General features: G+C 39.7%; 1 protein-coding gene across 1 annotated transcript in view; it reads left to right on the top strand.

The window, feature by feature from the left end:
- T265_09143 (hypothetical protein) overlaps nt 1–19,596 on the top strand; it is a gene marked incomplete at both ends in the record, with an annotated part of 178,442 nt that overhangs the window by 128,289 nt on the left and 30,557 nt on the right. Inside the window, one exon of the mRNA XM_009175145.1 lies at nt 15,723–15,800. Coding sequence (XP_009173409.1) covers nt 15,723–15,800 — 78 coding nt within the window. The remainder of the gene's footprint in view (nt 1–15,722; nt 15,801–19,596) is intronic.

Below are 19,596 nucleotides of genomic sequence, written 5' to 3'. Positions count from 1 at the left end.
TTTCCCTAGTAATTTGTTTCCGAAATTAGTACGTAAGCGCAGGTTAAAAAGGCTGATTACTTCTAACAAACCAAATGGCACGACCTACAACATGGTGTTTACAGATAATCAGTAAGCTGATCCTACTAGAAAAACTTCCCATAACATTTACATCAATCCAGTAACGTAAGGTGCGTCGCTGAACCAGATACTAAAACGCCGAATGAAAGAGGGACAAAACTCCTCATAATGAAGTAAGTTTTACTAGGATTCATTATCTTTGATATTTGGGTACCAGTACAATTGCATGGACTGCAGGATGCCGACGGTTCCAGACCGAATCTCCTCGGTAGTCAGTTGCTGGTATCCGTAGCCATCAGAAAGCAACACACGATGGTCGCTGACTTGTTTGTTGAGCTGGGTAATTTAGTTGCAAACGTTTCAGCGTTAATCGGGGTGACACCGTTACTGCGACGTTAGACAGCACAATGGTCCATGGCAGTGGGTTGATGGTTTTGGGTTTCACGGCCCTAACAACGCAATGATGATGTCACATCGATTAGTGATGAAACGTCTGCACACAAATTGTCCGTCTCAGCAAACAAGCCAACGACCATCTACGCTACCTGAGTTACCACCATTTTCCTCCATAAGTGACACAATGTCAGAGGAAACCTTGTGCCTTAACTTGACTTCTTTTGCGGTTTCTTTTGTATTAGGGTAGTAGGAGATTTTACCCACAAACACCAGGACAACACGTTTGTTCCCAAACATTGTCTGAGAACACCAGCAAGACCACTTCTTCATTTCAGTAATTGAACCCCATCTCCCGTGAAATGATCTCGTCATCATGTTGCCTGCATCACTGATGTTTTGTCACCAAACAGGAGATATTATAATTATTTTAATCCTTTGGACGTAACGAACCAACGGAGTCCTCTGTAAAACTATGTGAATGCATCACTTCAAATAAACATATAATATTTTTCATGGGGTTTCAGAGAACTTGAGCACTTAGGGTTGTGTTGGAATATCACAACGGACCCACATAAATTTTTGTAAATTTAGATACCAGTAATGTAATACAATTAATGATCCACGGTTAGCCGGCAGGCGAAGAATGATATAATCGAATACCTGCCGGACTCAAACCATCCCTGATTTGGTAGCCAAGTTATAGGTTACCATTCAGTGTCGCTTGTTTACCGACAGCATTTCGTTGGTCGATCCACCCTTTCTCCTGCTAAATGCGTTTATATACATCTGCAAGATTCCCGGCACACAATTCCGTCATCTCTTATCATCCATTCTGTCAGCCAACACAGCGAGCAGACATCTAGCCGTTCAGTCTTGTCGAGATACAGTTGAACGTGCCACGACGCAAAGTTGGATAACGAAACTAAAATAAAAATAATTCCGGTGCAAATCGGCATTTCACACAGCCATTTGGTGCTTCGTCTCCCAGACTGAATTGACTTCAGCTATAACAGGCTTGCCAATTCAATTTTGGTTCATACTCACACCGCTCTCTTTTGAACAGCCATCCTCCTGCCCCCAATGTACTTATTCTGGTGAGGCCTCACCAAAAAGGAAAAGAAGCTCTTCTAAGGGTTCATTAGCAGAACATATCCAATGGCAGTGCCGGGGCTTTAGAAATGCACGGCAAGCACCGCCACTCTACCGATGCACGTTTAATGAATCTGAATTTTCACGCCTAATAAAACGAATGTGTTCATTCTTAAGCGATGTTAGCATGTGCAACCTCGTCAACAATAATCAAAAACTGTTCAGCGAGTTTCAAGCCTCTGAGGCTCCACCTGACTGGGAAGTCCTGATTAGTGGGTCAATCGATCGCTAAAGCCAGGACGGTCAATAGGTAGTCGTGTGATGAGTCGGACATACCAACCACATCACTAAAGCGTAACCACATTCTAGTGTTCAGACGTGGAAATTCAGATGCATCCAATGGTGGAGAGGTGATTGCAAGCTCTTCTTCCATATCAGATGCCCAGAGTTCAGATTACGTATGACCGTTGAATATGAACTGCTGATAAGGCCTAAGAAGAGCGAAACTCGAGTTCAGTACTGTTGTTCTAAGCCCATCAGAACACTTAGGCCAGAACAGAAGGACAACTGTACCAACAAGAGTGATGTGAATTTGAACAAAACATCTTCCGAAACCTCCACAACAATAATCAAACTTGGTTCTTTGAACAGTTTCGCGATGATTTTACAATGAGGCTCTGGCAGCTTCAAACTCTTTGCAAGCAACTCATATCTCTATTTAGCAACATCCCTTGTTTTCATCTGGTCAATAAATAGATATAAACCCAGAAGATCTGGAGCCAAGATCCATCGCATGGTGTACCTAAAATAATTTCTGAAAGCCCCCCTTATTGAACTGGCAGACAACAAGGGGTTTGCGTCTAAACCTGGTGAACTGTATTTCTGAAACGTATTTTGTGGTGAGTATTACAAATGTTGCCAACGGATAATTTAGCTTTTGTGACGCGGAATACATTTTTAAGATCGCAAAACGATTGATATATGATGATGTTTTTGGATCTTAAGTAAAGTCTTACTTTCGGCAGTTGAAAGTTCCAAATCATGTGTTTTATTGAATGTCGGGTTCGGTAACTTAGGTGTAACTAGTGACACACGGGGTTCTTTTACAGAGTGTTATTCACAGTGTTTTTGCATAAGAGCATTTGTTCATTGTTTTGACAATCTTAGCTATCACACGAATAGCAGCCAATAATTCTGCAGCTGATTTTCAGGCTAAAAATCAATCTCACGCAGCATACGACCCCTTTGCCACAAGCAGTTTAATGCCTAGTCACTCACCACAAGCTTCTGATTATAGGTGATCGCAGAGCCGACCGTGAGTTTTAACCTGGTTTGTAACCAAATATTATTCATCAGAACTATGTCTAACGTTCAATTGTAATTTTTTTATTTCCTTTTGTATTTTTATTTTGTATTTCCTTGCCTCTGAAGAATTTAGCAGCCGTATGGCACTGGTTACTCCCTGTCAACATGTGTAAACTGTGAAAACAAATCAGTTACCAAGCGCTATGCTTTTCAGCTAAAGGATGAGAACAGGGTGACTCAAAACCGTTTTGCAGGCCGAGAACCCTGTAAACTCTATTTGTTGTCCAAATTTATCTTATTAATCATGCGATTCAGGTCAATGCAGATGTGTCGCCTACAATCTGGACAAACTCAAACACTGCGAGCTCAAATCATTTTGAGAGCAAATCTGGTCAGATATGTCGCGCAGTTTATCGAAAACACTAATGTAAACTCAATGAGGATCTGATGGTCCCTGCTTGAAGCGTGGGTATTCAAAAAAGCTGCTCTTTTTGTGAATGATAAAATACGCCTAATAGCCGGATCCTACATTGCTGACGAATCCGTTTGCCTGAGGTGTTATAGAAGCTGAAACTGCGGCCCACTCATTGGTGATAGAATTGTTTACTAAAGTGACTTGGTTGCCGAAAGTAACACCTCACTTGATAAAGCATGCCGACCGTCCGATTATTTAATTTCACGTGTCTCTTGTGTGACCCGAAATCCCAAAACTTCACTCGCATTTTGGAAATTATATGTTTTGGATGCCTCTTTCCTCAGGTTGTTATTTAATTCCATAAAGCGCCCAAATGCGTAGCTGAACTATCACTCAAAGTATAAGGGTAGAAAGAAACTTGTACTGGTTCACTTATTTCGAGTGTTGAGTGGAACCGGAGGTCTCAAATCAGTTCTTCCATGCACCTCAGCACTAATAGTGCATTTCTGGCCACAGAATTAGAATAGAATCCGTACAGCCGACTTATAAATTTTCCCACCGAGCCTGCATATTATCTGCAACTTCAGAGAGAAAAGTGCGTGTTTGAAAATGGCATGCGTTGATCTCTGTCAAGGTGATTCTTTTTCCCATGAATGACGATGCGGTGAAATATGTCCCCCTTCAATTATATGAGCGCTGATAGACTCCCGTAGAAATAATGAGCCTTTTGACCACCTTCCCCCGAAAATCTGATTGGTTGACTGGTAGCATAAACAATCGCACTGTTCTGTCTCACGCCAGTTTATGGACAGTTCACTGAGATCGATTCCCAAGTATGACTGACTTAGGGCGTGGTCTGCCTAATGGGTGTCACTCTAATGCTATTGATTATTCAAGGCCTATGACGGATCCAGCCCACATTTGTTTATCATGGCAAACAAACCATAACACAATAAGAAACGGATAGTTTCATGAAAGCTTCATGGTGAATGTTGTTGACATCCTAAGAACCCGGCAGTATTTTCCTCGCTGAAAAGAGTAGGGGTCCTTGGATTAACAAGCTCCAGAATTTTACACACGGGACGACTTGCTATCAGCCGTTAACCACTCATCGGTTGTCACAAGACTGGCTGTAAATGAAAACTGATCCTCAAAACTTTGGTAACAATGCTAGTTCGCTTTACGCTAACGTCCCACGACCTTTTCTCTAAATGAGTTTTTATCACTGGATTTATTGCTTCCCGGAAAGAAATTTAGCTGAGGTTCTAAACATTTACTCGGAAAGAGTTATGGGGGGTTTGATGTCACTACTTCTAAAAAAACATACTACGAATAATCTTTACGTAGGTGATAGCCTTCACTGTGCATAAATTTCCAATAGTGGGAAACAAAAGGTAACTTAATCACCACCGGCTTTAATTCCAAGGTCGACAGTACCTACAGGTTATCACACGAATACTCTAGAATATTAGCATATCAAACTCTTTGGCGAAGTTGACTATCCAGTGAAGGCCAAAATATGCTGAATGGCAACAACCCACACATACCTCTTCCTTCCCAATGACGCGGAACGCACATCGCACATCCGTATGAGGGTGTGAAGATGCCATATCAAAGACCTTGACATTCAGCTAAGGTCACCGCTGCACACTGTGAACTACATGCACTTAAAGAACTCACGATTCGCAAATGCAAAACTGTTGTACAGTGCCCTTAGTTATCTTTGAAAGTGGGTTTGTTTTGCAGAACAACAAACGCAAATAATAACTGAGAGACGTTATGCTTTTTATGACCTGACATCGCCTTTCAGATTACACAGGAACTCTGTGCTGAAAGGTGCGCTGTTCGAAGGATGTTGCATATAGAATGCCACTTTAAGCCGCAACTAACTGTTTTGCATTAAGCCAAGTTGCCAATTTGATTTTACCTGGAGTAACTTTGATTTTGGTTTTATTTGATTACCGTGAAGCGAAGTGTTCGTCCATGCGCTGTGTGCAAGCTTGTCATCAGTGAACGGTTTATTTGGCGACTTTTAGTTTGCACATTAATCATAACTGTCATATTAGACAGTTACTTGATTTCAGTTGCTTGATTTCCTCCGAAATCTCCTAGGGAACCATGTTACTGCACAAGCTTTGGACCATTCAGTAAGACAAGGCCCGCGTGTTCATCTGTCAATTTAACTTAATTTTTTGCCAACAAATGTCTATCTTTAGGACGGCAATTCGGTTGGAGTGGCTGCAAAAGTGGTTTTGATCGGCGTGATTTAATTTGAGTTCCCGCTCCACAGTCGACCAAGGAGAGCTCCATCATGATGCCTACATTTTCAGATCACTCCAACGTTATTTTTGTCTCCATTCGTGTTTGCTACATTTTGATCCAACCATTTTTGATGGACAGCTAAACGTTGGCTTTCAAATTGGCGAATGCCCCTTAAACATCAATTTAGTCTAGCCTTTTGTTAGACACACAGCGGTTGATAAGGTGTTAATTAAGTACCGTTAGATCAACCAACAACATTGCTGGAGTACTGGGGATAAATCAATCATGCCTTTAAATCTAAAAGCTTGCACTACTGGTAATCCATAGCAAGATCCTATCATCTGTTCACTTTTCTTATTTTTGTTAGTTCCAAACGTTGGCACACATTATTAAATAGGGAACCATCGCGCTATTTGTTTGATTTAATAAATACGACTGTTTAACCACCAAAACCATTTCCAGCACATGTAGATTGGCAGTAAGATTTGCCACGCTCTTCACTACACGCTCTGAGAAAACCACCTATGATAAACAAACTTCGCGCAGGGTAAACAGTTGTGCAAATATTGACAAGTAGTAGATGTGTATCCGAGGTATGTTTATCAGCTTAGAACGCGTAAATAATTTCGGTTCTGGATGGAGTTCTTTGAGGGGATTTTGAGCATATTATCCCATATTGTAAACGTTCGATTTACTGAACAGGATATAGTCCATTTGTATTGCTGAAGGAATTAATTTGTGTGCACATTCCAAAACAACTTGTAGGTTTGCCAGGATTCCAATAATGTACTTGCTGCCAGTTGGAAGATTAACGTATTTCAAAATCCCGCCAACAGTTTTCCCTTAAAATCGCAAACCCAGTTTGCGCTTTGAAATGCCTAATGTCGGACAAGAGAATAGTGCTCTTGATGGCGAATAACAAGGAACAATAGAGTTTTTTTAGGTCTATTGCCGCTAAGTCAAGTCAACTCCCGCTGACTTGCGGTTCAATATCACGCGGGATGCTAAAACTTTGAGAATTACAAGTCCTCTGCTTTCCGCTCAGCATGGAATGAATACACTTTGTAATGTTTAGAGATGTTCCCATGACCACAAACGTGTCTCTAACTAGGCATGTTATATATGTGCATTATAAAGGGAATCCTGGTAAACCCAGTAAAACCCATCCAGAGATATTATATTGTTTCCTTAATGAACTCTCAAGTTTTCACTTTGAAAGATTTCGGTCCTGAATTCTGTAAACACTTTGACAGTGTTCAACAAAACTAAGAGTTTGACAACGTTAATTGTCCTCTTGCTTACCTGATATAACTTGCGTTGTTTGGCGTCTAAGCTTTACCCACGAAGCGGGTTTGTGTGTAGTTCACTAAAGTAAGCAGTCCATTCCATTGGGGAAAACGCTCTCCATTGCAGTTGTACTCGTTGATTTCAATACCTCGGAATGTAAGCTACGGGACTATCGACACAATTACGTATAACGAACAGACAGTTCTCCTAAGATGAGTCAGTACGTGGTAATTCCTGGAGTTTTGTGTGGATTAGGGGTACATAGGTATTTGTGGTATTTGAGTGATTCGCCTAGGCTATACAAATTTTGCCGGTATGTCCGAGTTTCGTTAGGATTACGACACGCACGTGTCTCGATCGCCTAAAAACAGTGGCAGGTTATATAGGCCATTGGACGCCGATGAAGCCTGATAGGTGCTAGCACCAGGCAACATTTCTTGGTCGACTTCAAGGAAACTGGATAAATGGAGTAACTTTGAGCCTGTTGACACTACTATGATAGTTTAAGGCGTCGGTTGAAAATGCACACTCCCTGGAAAATGGGCTGTATATTACCCATAAGAGCGGACTTTCGCACAGTTAGTAGTGATCGACATTTAACACCTTATGAATTATCCAAGTAACTAGATGTTCAGTAGTACATAATCCTTGTAAGGTAACACAAACGTAATTTAATCACACAGGAAATCGCCTTACTTTATGTAGCTGGAGTTCGACTTACCCCATATAGGCACCATATTTATTAATTTTCTGGATAATTTTTTATTTTTAAATTTAATTTTTAATTAAGGCCCAATATAAGAGTTCACGGTGTTGGAATACATTGACAAATCAACACTATGTTTTTCAAATAAAATGTGCAAAATCTAGCGAAACTGTGGATAGAACGTTTGAGATACGCATCAATGAAGAAGATGAAACACTGCTCTGGTTAAGAACATTGATCATTATTTTGAATTGTTTGATCCTTGATTGTAACAAATAGACTAACCTATTATGTGATACCAGATGAGGGTTTCCTCTTGGGTAGTACACTGCTGACAGCCTGAGAACCACTAGTATTTTCCAACCAAAAAAATCGCTCTCAGGACAGCACAGGCAAGGTAAATTTCTACACTGATCGGAAACGTACAAAAATTGCAGAACAAATCGAATTCGTGCTTGTGGAATTGTTTGAAACTGCATACTCTGAAAGTAAACACACTTGGGTGAAGCACACAAAACCTGTAGTAAATTGTATTAAATTACTGCCCCAGTTTGGTTGTACCTGTGCATTTGGTTTAAGTTTCACTAGGCTAAGGAGTTACCTGATACTGAGATTAACCGTGGCATGTTCTGAAAATGTGTGCCAGAAACCTGAATTATTTTCCGTATACTCGAATCTAAGTAGGTATACAAAGTGACCAAAGTGTATCTTTCAGAAGTATGATCTGCCATATATCGACACAAGTTAGAAACCGGAGCAAACGCTATCAACTTGCACTTGATGATTTCGTAGACATTTCATCTATGTGATACACTTCATGCCAAGAAGTACTCCATAGGTTGTTAAAAACTCCTTCCGACACTGAGTCGATTTCACTTTTGGCCGTGGTTCATTCGAATACTGGAAGTTTCAAAGCACCTAATCAAATAAACATGTTTGATTTGTTTTCACCGCGTTTGATATCACTGGAAGCTTGTGGGAACCTTTGGATGAAGAACCGCACTACCTGCTAACTGCCAGTCCGTACATCGTGAGAATTATACGGATTAGGTGCGTTGAAAATTAGATTCCACTGTGGAGTTGACATCTACTTGCAACCAAATCTTGACAAAACCATACAAACTATCTGTAGATAAGTATTCACTCCGCGCACAGAAAATAGCCGAATTCGGCCAGTGGATACGTACAGGTTTACTTCACATTAAAACTTTATGTTTCTTAAAAATTATCAACCCGCCAATTCTGGTCAAATGAGTGATTCTATTCATTGAGAAAACGTTGTGAAGCTATCGACTCACATAGGCTTAAAAATGCCGGTGTCCATTTCAAGTCACTGTCTGTTCTCAGCGGCCAACCCATTTACAGGTGTGGTTCCATGGCACTGGATTGTGAAGAAAACAAATAAAGCCTCCTTAGCTTTATTCTTGGGAGAAATAAAAGTCAGAAAGCATCGTTGATAGCAAAGTTAAAACATGTTCGCCGGCTGCATAATCGAGACATTTCACCTAAAAAGCAGCAAGAATGATAAAGAAGCTTAGCTAGTACCTCCTACTTAACGAAAATCCTCTGAAGCTGATTAAATCTGAACTTTCACGAAATGTATTTCATTGTTTCTTCGCGTTCAACTATCACTTCAAATTTCGCCACTCATGGAGATATTGATTTTTCTTTTAATCGATTTCATTATTCCGCAGGGTTTCAGTTTATACTCGCATTGATGTTAATACCATTAAACCTGTTTGATAAAAACAAGAAAGCATGATAAGATGAGGTCCGATAGCCGCAAAGCTCGCCGGTTTATGAAATGAACAACGCAACCAGATTTTGTGCTTTCAACTTGGACTCAAGGTCAAATAAGCATCTTGACATCGTAGTCCAAAAAGTAGTAGATAGCACTAAACTGCATCCTCAGGTTTTCTACAGAAGTCGTCTCCAATAAATGATTCACTGACAACATGAATCGGTAAGCTTTATCTCTCCTCTCAGCTTGCGAACGTCGTTAACTTCTATCTGGTTACCCGGATACATCACGAAGTATGTCTGTTAACCGACGTCACTAGGGTTCGTGCTGTCAGTGTCTGTCCACTTTCATGAGTTTATGTTTGTAAATGTGCAAGTTTCCCTCTTTGCGAACAGCTTAAATGGTGTCTTCGCATCTTCGTCTTAAACTGACATGGTAAACCTCCTGTCAGTGTACACTGGTGTTGCTGTAAATGACACGTGTGTGTGCCAGATGTTTCCGTGAAAGCCGGTGAGCTATTTGCATTCAAGCTGTCTGCTGGGATCACTTTGAGGTGTCTAACGCAACGAAAGCCCGACACAGCAGAACACCATTTTTTTCTCGTGCACGAAACTTGTTACACCAGTTCGCAATAATTTCATGCCTAGTGTATCGAACTTTGTGTACATCGTAACATTCTATCATCAACCGACCAGTTTTATCGGAACTGATACAACCCCCATGCAATTCAATGCCTCGCTTTTACTGGTACAATTAGATGGGATTTGATCCTTCAGAAAAATTTGCCATTTTCATCCTGATAAGGCGAACTAACACTGAAACTGGTTGATCCACGTGTTTATCAACCGTCGCATAGTGGTAGACTGATGAAGTCAGACTACTACGATAAAGAATGACCGAGCTAACTTTTTTTTCTCTTTCGAACACCTTTTTCCGATTAGAAGTCTTACCTTGGTAGCATTTATCGAGGAATCATAAAGCCATAACTCAAACAGCTGGGATGTTTTCGATGTCAACGGTTAATACGGCACGGCCAAAAATCTCATTTTAGTTTTTAGGCCAGTAAGTGAGGTCCATGGTTTCATTTATTGGTCTAAGGAATCTATATTAAATACAACCTTATTGTGTTTGATTACTTCACGTATTGCTGCGATCAGTTTGGTTTGCCTGGATGATGTTATGCTTTCAAAATCTGCACTCAGTCGGCTCCAAACTGGGATACACTTTTCCAATGTTCAGTTGATAATAAGGCCTGTTTTAGAAACATTTGTGAATTATAGCTTCAGGGAACGGTGTTCTCGGAGGTATAGGAGTCGAATGTCTTAGTTCGTCAAAAATCCATTTGCAGATTTGGCGAACGAAAAATTGAGCATGGATAGGAATATGTACCTTACCTGTAAAACCATATACAGTTTGCTAGCATGACGAATTTATGAAAGAAAATCTCTCTGGAACCGGTCTACATACAGCCACATAGCTCCAGGTCATTTTGCAAAATGATTTCCAGGACGAGTATTTTCCAAAATTGGATTGGATTGCATTCTTCAAGCTGAATCAAGTCATGATGTGCAGCATGCTGGTGAGAGCCAGTCATTCTGGGGTAACTAGGACCCTTGTGTGGATGTTTTAATCGGGGTGTTCAGCCAGGTTTCGACTGCTGAAAACTAGATAGGCTATATTACCTTTAGTGTGTCACCGTGGCTTAGGCTACCTCATGAAGTATTCAGATACCAGTCCTTTTCAAGCTTAGACTCAGGATTTATTGCATCCCTCAAAAACAAAATACTGAAGGAGAATAACCGAAATAGAGAGGTTCCAAGCTCTTTTCTCGTTTCACATAGCATGGTGTATTAGGAAATTATTTTGAGTATAGCAACAGCGGTGTACCCAGTAATGTTAATTGGTCAAGGTGAAATTTTTACCGCAAGCTTAATTAACCGGACAGTCCCCGGAAGAACAAAATGAAGGCACCAACAGAAGGAACGACACAGGTGATGTTTTCTGTGTAGGCACTTCTTATGAAAAAAGATATACACATATTTTCACCGGGAGTCAATATCGGGGAACAAAATACACTTTTCTTTCATGGTTCACGGTCCTGTTTATTCAGCGTTCAACGACGTTCGGCGTAAGCAACTGCGTACTCAACAGTGACGTGGTTTTAAAGCTGAAATAAAAGTAAAATGACGAAATTCCTAAAGAATACACAGGAGTCCTGGTAGAATGTAAATTCTGGAGACTTAAAAAATGTTTTCCAATGAGAACCATGATAATAATAGTAATTGTTTGGCTCGAATACCATAAGGGCTACAGAAAATGCACATTTCGAAAAGCCCGTCTTCTGGAACATTATAACATTTAATTTTACACATTTTTAGGTGAGTGTCATTCATGCAAACTCATCATTTTTCATAAAGGCATTACATGGTTCGCTATTTGGGTCTTGTATGTTTTGTTTAAAATTTCCACCTAAAATGACGCCGTAAAATTTCACGTGGTGTTTAATTGTGGATAACAAACAATCATAGAGTCAGGCAACATATGCGCAACTATCAACTTGCGCCTTGCACTTCCTTGCAGTCCGAGGCCAAGTTTATTCCTATTTTAGCTAGAATATTTGAAAAACAGCGATGTGCTACTTTGCTGAAAGTTTCCAAAAAGGAGTAAATGGATCAAACTGGACCATACAATAAATGTTTACACAAGGAAATGCTTTAATGGTTTAAAAGCATTTGACGCGATGGTGAAACATGGTTCATGTACCTGTTCACAGCAGATTTCTCCCTCGAAATGATCAAGCACCTGGTATTGCATTTTTTAAGAAAGTTGTAAAACATCGTCTGCGGGGCTGCAAGTTGTCCGTCTGCGAATGGGGATCAAAAAGCTTGGTTTTGGGAGCCAGGGTAGAACTTAGTCCTGGACAGTTGCAATTATCCAATTGTTAATCTGCACAACATTATGTAAAACATGGCGTGGACGGGAAAGCAGGTCATGAGCCGCGAGTTCTCTTTCACAAAACTTTGAAGATGGATTGATTAGGAGAATATCCCAGAGTTTTTCTGAGGGCAGCAGCTTAAACCAATATATACATGGCAGCACATTCTGGACAACCGAATATTCTTCTCCAAAACCGGGTGAGGTAAATACACTTTCGTAGTTTGTAACCATCACTAGTAGTTCCGACCGTGTGTGTACACCTTTTTCATAAACAAACTTCATTGGTGTTTTTCAGTACGAATGTTTGAACGTTCAGCGTTTTTGATCAATGGGTGGAGATCATGGTGATGGTTTGTTTGAGAACAAGGCAGGTTTAGTATACCTTACACAAATGTTGATTGCATGCCACTACTCGAACTTGATGATCTGAAAACGAATACATGTACCTGGCAGTTGGGTGTATCCAACTGACACGTAGTCGACAAACTCGGTAATGTCGAGGGATTTATTTTTGAATGAGTTGTGATTTGGAAACTTTCCGAATTCATGATGTAGTGTTCAACGTAGCCTAAAACTAGTGAGTAAGATGCCGCAAAGGTTTACATTCAGGCTATTGGCAATTGTGATCCATATAGTGTAGCTTGAATCGTTTGAATGGACGCTGACACAGACTGTCACAATCTCGCATGCTCCCACGTGCCGAAGGTGCATGTGTACGACTAATTTTCAAATATCAAGTATACCATATTCCGAGAACTTTCACTGAAGATGCAGTATAATAAGTATTAATTTAAGGTATTTTATGTAGGAAAAACCAGAATTTTAGACTTACATTAGCGCAAAACTTAAATTGTTAGGCTGAAACACTATACGTCTTGCGGAATTTATTTTATTGAAAGCGCTTTTCATTCTGCCAGGTTCCAATGGCTTTTGAGTTATGAACAAGATGTTGATCGCCACTCAGAAAGGTACTCGAAATGAAGATTCTAATCCGGTAGTTTGATGCCTATCATTCTATAGCAGCGTGTACCTGCGTTCTGAATAGAATTTATCTCCTGGTACAAATTACAGGTAGATAATAAGGGAACTACGTCCATCCTCTGTTCATCAAAAGCACAATTATAAATTTTATGGATATGAACAATAACAAAAACTCATTGATGCTTGCGTTAGCATGCACCGTACGGAGATGGCAGGCTGCTTTTAATACTCCATTCTTTAATAGAAATCCTAATTATTTGCGTTAGCTTTGGTTGGGTTCACAAAACGCAAACCTTTCTGGAAATGTTATGTTAATTTGTGCCATATACCATTAAAGTTTGATAGCTCCTGGTTGTTTTGTGAGGATATGCGTCTTCAAATTGACAGGTCTACTCACCATGAAGCCAAACAGTAAGGTGGGAATGATAAAGATGCTTATAAAATAAGTCGCAGTTGGAGAACAAACAAATGATACCTCTAAGATAAAGAACAATCAGCTTATTCCGAGGGCTTTTATACAAGGATGTGAAACTTCATGATTTATCACAAATTTGTGGGTATAAACTGGACGTTAAATAAAAAATGTAGGCATGAAATGATGGAGAAAAACGCTAAGTAGAGATTGCTTGAAATAGAAAATGTTTTTATGCTCATGTGCAAGACATGTCATTAAAATTGCGTGAACCAGTTATAATAAAGTATCTCCACAGCGAGTGTCTCAAAGCACTGTATCCCTCCCGTACTGAGGATTTTCCAGAAGTTTGCCAACAGCGGGGTTTCTTGGTTTTCAACGGCTACACCTGTAGGATATTTTTTGCACGCATGAACCTACAATTTCCTATTCCTTTAGATTCGTAAAAGGTCAGTGATGAAATGAAACCTGGTGTTTTATCTGTGCACCCGAGTATCATCCACAAGAGTGAAGCGATCATTCAAAATCAATCAACGGATAGTATGGGTTAGGTAAACTGTGTTAGTCACCGCAGTGGAAAGGTTCTTCTCCTTAGTCCATGAGTTATTGCTGAAAGTAAAATAATCAGTAATTAGTGAGACAATACAAAGAAACCATCACACAAACATACATGTGTATAAGTAAAATTTAAGTACAAAATCATTGTGATAAAAAAATTTACTCTCCTCATTGATATGAAGACTGTAAAATGAATAATATAGGTTTGTTATGTGAGCATTCACACGACCAAATAGAGGAGAAAAATGACTGGCAATCATTTATGAATTTTTGATAGAACGGACTTGCAAATTTGTTTTCAACTAATGAAAAACTGTAAAGGATGATTTCTTTTGTTGTTCCTCAAAATTAGAAACCGCAATTTTCGTCGTACATGTTAAAATAAAGTGTGATTCTCAGCCGATATGTGTGAAAAACACTTCTTTTCCGAAATCTAAGTGGTTTATAATTAGTTCATTCAGAGCAGGTTACCCCGTTGTGGACCATCAATCACATTAGAGATCGGAACCGGGTCAAAAAATCAGATACAGGATTCCAAACTGACTATGATAAAATTTCGCACCAGTAACCCTACTATACGAGGAAAATGTAATATTATATTCCCGTTCCGCTTCCATTCTTCTCTGTAGCTGGTCGTTCCGGCAGGCGAATTTCAACTGCTGACCATCAAACGATACGTCTAGCAATATGTGAGTGTTATTCATCGTAATTAGTATTCAGGTCCTTCAGCAGTGAAACCTACAACTGTGCAACATATTCTTCTGATATGGCGATCCATTTTGTGGTAATAAATCTTATTCACTCACATGCATTGAACCACATTCTATTTTTAAATTCTGGTAACTTGTTTATCAGATTAACACAATTTTGTTAACAGTAGCGGTCAGCTACCACATTTTTGTACTTATTTCAATTTTTATCACAGGTAAGAATATACAATTCTGAATTTCTTACACTCATCCAGGGTCTCCTTTATAAATGATCCAATAGTTTTATATTCTTCATTTGTGATCATTAAGTATTTCTTTGGCTTACTGCTTGCGACAAAACATCACAGTGGGCACGGAAAAGTCAACTCGACTTGGAAATGATATCTGAATAATCATGACCAAATTATCTTTACGGAAACAAAAGATGGGACAAATATGTACGGCAAATTTACGAGCTCACCGCATAATGAACTTGCTATATTTGATAAACTTTGCACTCATTATATTACACGTATAAATTCCTTACAGAATGCTTATATTAAAACGTGTTTATGATCCCTTTCTGTGATGAATGTCAAATCTGATTAGCCTCCATAAATGTCTCATTTAATCTGAACATTACATCACTCTCTGATTTAACCATTTTGTAAACGCATAGAGTAAAATTCATGCTAATATGAACTTAATCAGGCCGGTTCGTTTATATTGTGCATGGGAGCGATGCGGATGACGTGAGTGGACAGTGCAGAAGCACCCACAGGGTCAAAGGATTGTTTAGCCACTGATCAACTTAACTTTGGTTTCATGAAATACACATGAACGCTGTAGCCGAATAGTCATCCCATTATTTTGCAATTATCCAGATACCACGCCTCCTGGAAGTCCGGTACCAGAGTGCCTTATCCACTGTGTTCGAACCAGCATTGGTCCAAGCAGTGAATGTAAGCTAGCCAGCGATTAAGCTACTTTTTGACGGAGGATCCCATACTTGAGTAAGGTGGACCCTAAGTGTGCAAATATTTCGTGCTTTTTTGATAGACCACTCGTAAATGTTGATACACCAGAGCTTTCAGTTTGTCGTTTGTTTCCCGGGCGGTTTTTAGCTTCGGATGTCACTTGCACAGCAAGCAAATGAGTTAAAGAAATCCGAATTTGAGAGAAAAATCTCGTAAATGATGAAACAAAGCCGGAGGAGTAGTCTTCGGCCGAACAATTGTGTATCACTGCCTTACTACGAAACGTTCTCAGTAGCATATACAAAAGCGATTACCTCATTCCTTTCGATTCTTCCTTCTCAAGGCAAACAGAGCACATGTGAACTGACATTGCGCCTGAAAAACTCGTCCATCTATCTCATTTGGGGTTCTAATTGGTAACTGGTGCATAACAATGGTTTACACTCCTAAGTGACTATTTCGGCTGGTCAAAGTGGAGTTTTGCCTCACCCCAGTTCACAGGATACATCATAAGTTCACAGCTGAAACCATCATTTCTTGTCTGGATTTTGTTTTATGAAAATTGCTTAAATAACTTTTATCTGCAATCACCTGTCATAACCTAATTGAAAGTAGCTCCAAAGGTTATGACAATTTCTTTTAACCGTCGTACAAAATTTAATAATTTCTCTGTAGCATGTACTAAAAAATTCAAAAAACAGCCCTTCTGGTAAGGAAACATTCAACCGCACAAAAAACTGTCGTTGCTACTGAATCGCAAAGTTTGTCTATGCAAACATAGATATCAAAGCATTGCAAACACGGCAGAATACATTTAGGGTCCACGGGGATATAGGTAGCAAGCAAAACAAATTTTTGTTCATCTAATCATCGGTTGAGCTAAAATGTGGTGGATGTCGGTGGTTTCAGCGCAATTCCCGGAAGAAATGCCCTACTTCCAAAATCTGATATGGGAAGGAAAAGTTCCCATTGCTGTAACTAAGAGTTTGGGTGGGCAGAATGGTCACAACAAAGGTGAGTGATTTTTTCAGCGCAACGGAGCTGTGGACACATATATCCGATTAGACAGTAACGAATCCAGTGTACTACGAGTGATCCAAATTCACCCGCTTATCTCAGTCTTGTCATGCAACAGACGAATCGGTATATGAATGCTAGAAAATAAAACCAAACGAACGAAAGACAACTTTTGAGTGAGTTATGAGGAACAAATGGTTGATGTGGACGGCAGACATATCTGGTGATAGAAGGCCAGGTCAGGTTCTGATCATCCGTGCGATTGGTAATGAAAACATGGAGTTTTATTCTGCTTTGAGTGGAAAATCTAAAGAACTATATTATGGGTCTCTTTGAACGTATCTCTGAATCTTCAACCGCATTGCCTTAGAGAAGAAATTTACTATCATAAGGTTTGACCTGATTTCTCATGGCCGCCTGTAGTAAGTAATATTTGTGATGTGTGTGTGTGTGGTTAGATGCTTGTGGGTTTATTACTCTAGGAATGAACTCTACAAACCGCCTGGTCAGCTGAAACCTTTATAAATATATGGCCAAGGGGTTTTGTTTAAAATGAAATCATATCCCAGTGCAGAATTCACTTCACGCTTAAAAAAGTTGAGAGAAACGATTTTTTCGTTTGAGCATCATCTCAATCTCATCAGCAATCTATAGGATAACCTAATTCCTTGACCTTCGAATCACCCGCCGGAACGCGTGCAATGTAATTAGGAGTGGGGTAAATGCACTCTGGCTGTGATAAAGATCTGCGGTCCTACTGTTATCTTCGGCCTAGATTCATTTAGGTCGAACAATGAAACGTATATTAAAGCATGCATTAGCACTCATTGACGTTACCAAAACGGAAGACGATATACGTGGCTAAATGGCACCTAGGAATGATCTGAGAAATAAGTACTACTCGAAGCTTAAACGCTCATCTGTAGATAGGTAAGTTTGGTCATTATCAATTTCAGCCAATCAAATGTTGCTCTTTAACACTTATCTTCAGCTAGTCGGCCCAGATTGGAATGACCGTGAATAAAATCCCACGCTGGCATTTGTAATATTGCAGTATACTCTAGAGCTGGACTCATGCCAGCACCCATTTTACCCGAGTGCATTTATTTGTCGCGGATGAATACGACAGAGCTGGTTTCACGTTCATTTTGTTTTACGATACGTGTTAAAAGTTGGTATCAGAAAGCAGGCAAATCCGCCCTTATTTTAGTGCACAAAATGTTTGCATCGCCGGTTTAGGACTTCTATAGTTCTGCTGTTAAATTTAAACAGAAAGGTTTTGAGCTGAGATCCATTCCTTAGAGGCACTTTACCCTAACTTATTACTTCATGAATGTACATGCGAATAGTCTCCCAAGTGTCCCTTAAGTCTACTAATAGTGTTTCTTGTGCGTCTTGTTGCATTATGGCATTAAAACGGAAATTTTTCTCGAGCAGGGAAACCTAACAAGCTACATACTAAACTAAATATACTGCGTTATAAGGTGAGTTATTAGAGGTTAAACCTCAGGTGTTAATGACAAAATTCAATTGAAATTAAATTCTGGCTTCAAATTACAAACGTGTACGCACAACCTTTAATCTTGCGAGATTGAATCTTAATTATTGCACCAAAGACTACAATTTTTTGTACCTTTCGTTTTATGACATGTAGATGTATCCTGCAAATATGTTTCGTGGTTAACGTTTTAATCGATCTTACGGAACAAAGATGTGTGCTATATCGATTGCTGGACTAACAACTATAGCTTTTTTCACCCACAACATTGCCGTTAAAGCTGTCACCCACCTGTGCTACCACAGTTTTTGTTTGCGTCGAAGAAGCTCACTTTAGTTCATGTTAAACAGCTTCAGAGAGGAAGAGATCATGCAATGTAGGTTCTCAGTTATTTTATTATGTGAAATCTCCAATGAACACCTGGGGCCTTCATACTCTTCACAAAATTTTCACATCCTCAAACGCACTGCTTACACCTGATGCATCCCTCAGCGCACCATGGAGTACACAGGACTTTGAAAATGTTCGAAATACAACTACTCAATACAACTACACGTTTCTACAAAACACTCGTTGCAGCCTGTCTATGCATCACATAGAACACATTAAATGATATTTACATGGGAAAATTTCAGGATTTTCACTAGAGATTTCTTTCTGTAATTAAGACCAATCTACCCTGAAGAGCGGAAAAGCCCCTATTCTTAATAGGGATCAACGATAGTGTGTGCATCACGAAACCCCACGGGGTCTCGACCCCGTGACCTCCTGGCTAGTTGGGCAATAACAGCTGCTCAGCAATGCGACTGACTGGAAACTAGACAGGATTGATTTCACACAGATTGGAACTTCCGTTGAAATTCCCAAGATTCTTCAAACCACCTTTAGCCCACAACTACATCTGAGGAAGAAGAATATTACAAGGCAAGTGAAACCTCCTCTTGAAAAGTCTTTTCTCGATCAAGCAGTCAGTAGCTTCCGAGATTTAGGGATGAGTAGTGCTATATCCCGCCTAAGTGAGAATCAGTCAGTCGTTTAAGGGCTTACGATTACATGTTTAAACTAGTATCACGAGGTCTCGGGTTCTAGACTTCTTTGAGTTTCGCCTCAGGCGCAATACTGACGATTCTAAGTAAGGATGTAGCAGTTACGCATTGCTTGCTTGCTTTAATTATAGGTGAAAATCTCCCGTGAACCTTCTTTGCTTACCAAGAATGTATCCGCTTGATATATATATATATATATATATATATATATATATAAATC

This window comes from Opisthorchis viverrini (genome assembly GCF_000715545.1).
Source record: "Opisthorchis viverrini unplaced genomic scaffold opera_v5_258, whole genome shotgun sequence".
NCBI lineage: Eukaryota > Metazoa > Platyhelminthes > Trematoda > Opisthorchiida > Opisthorchiidae > Opisthorchis > Opisthorchis viverrini.
Note: the sequence above shows the minus strand (reverse complement) of the source record. Positions and strands in the feature narration are given on the sequence as shown.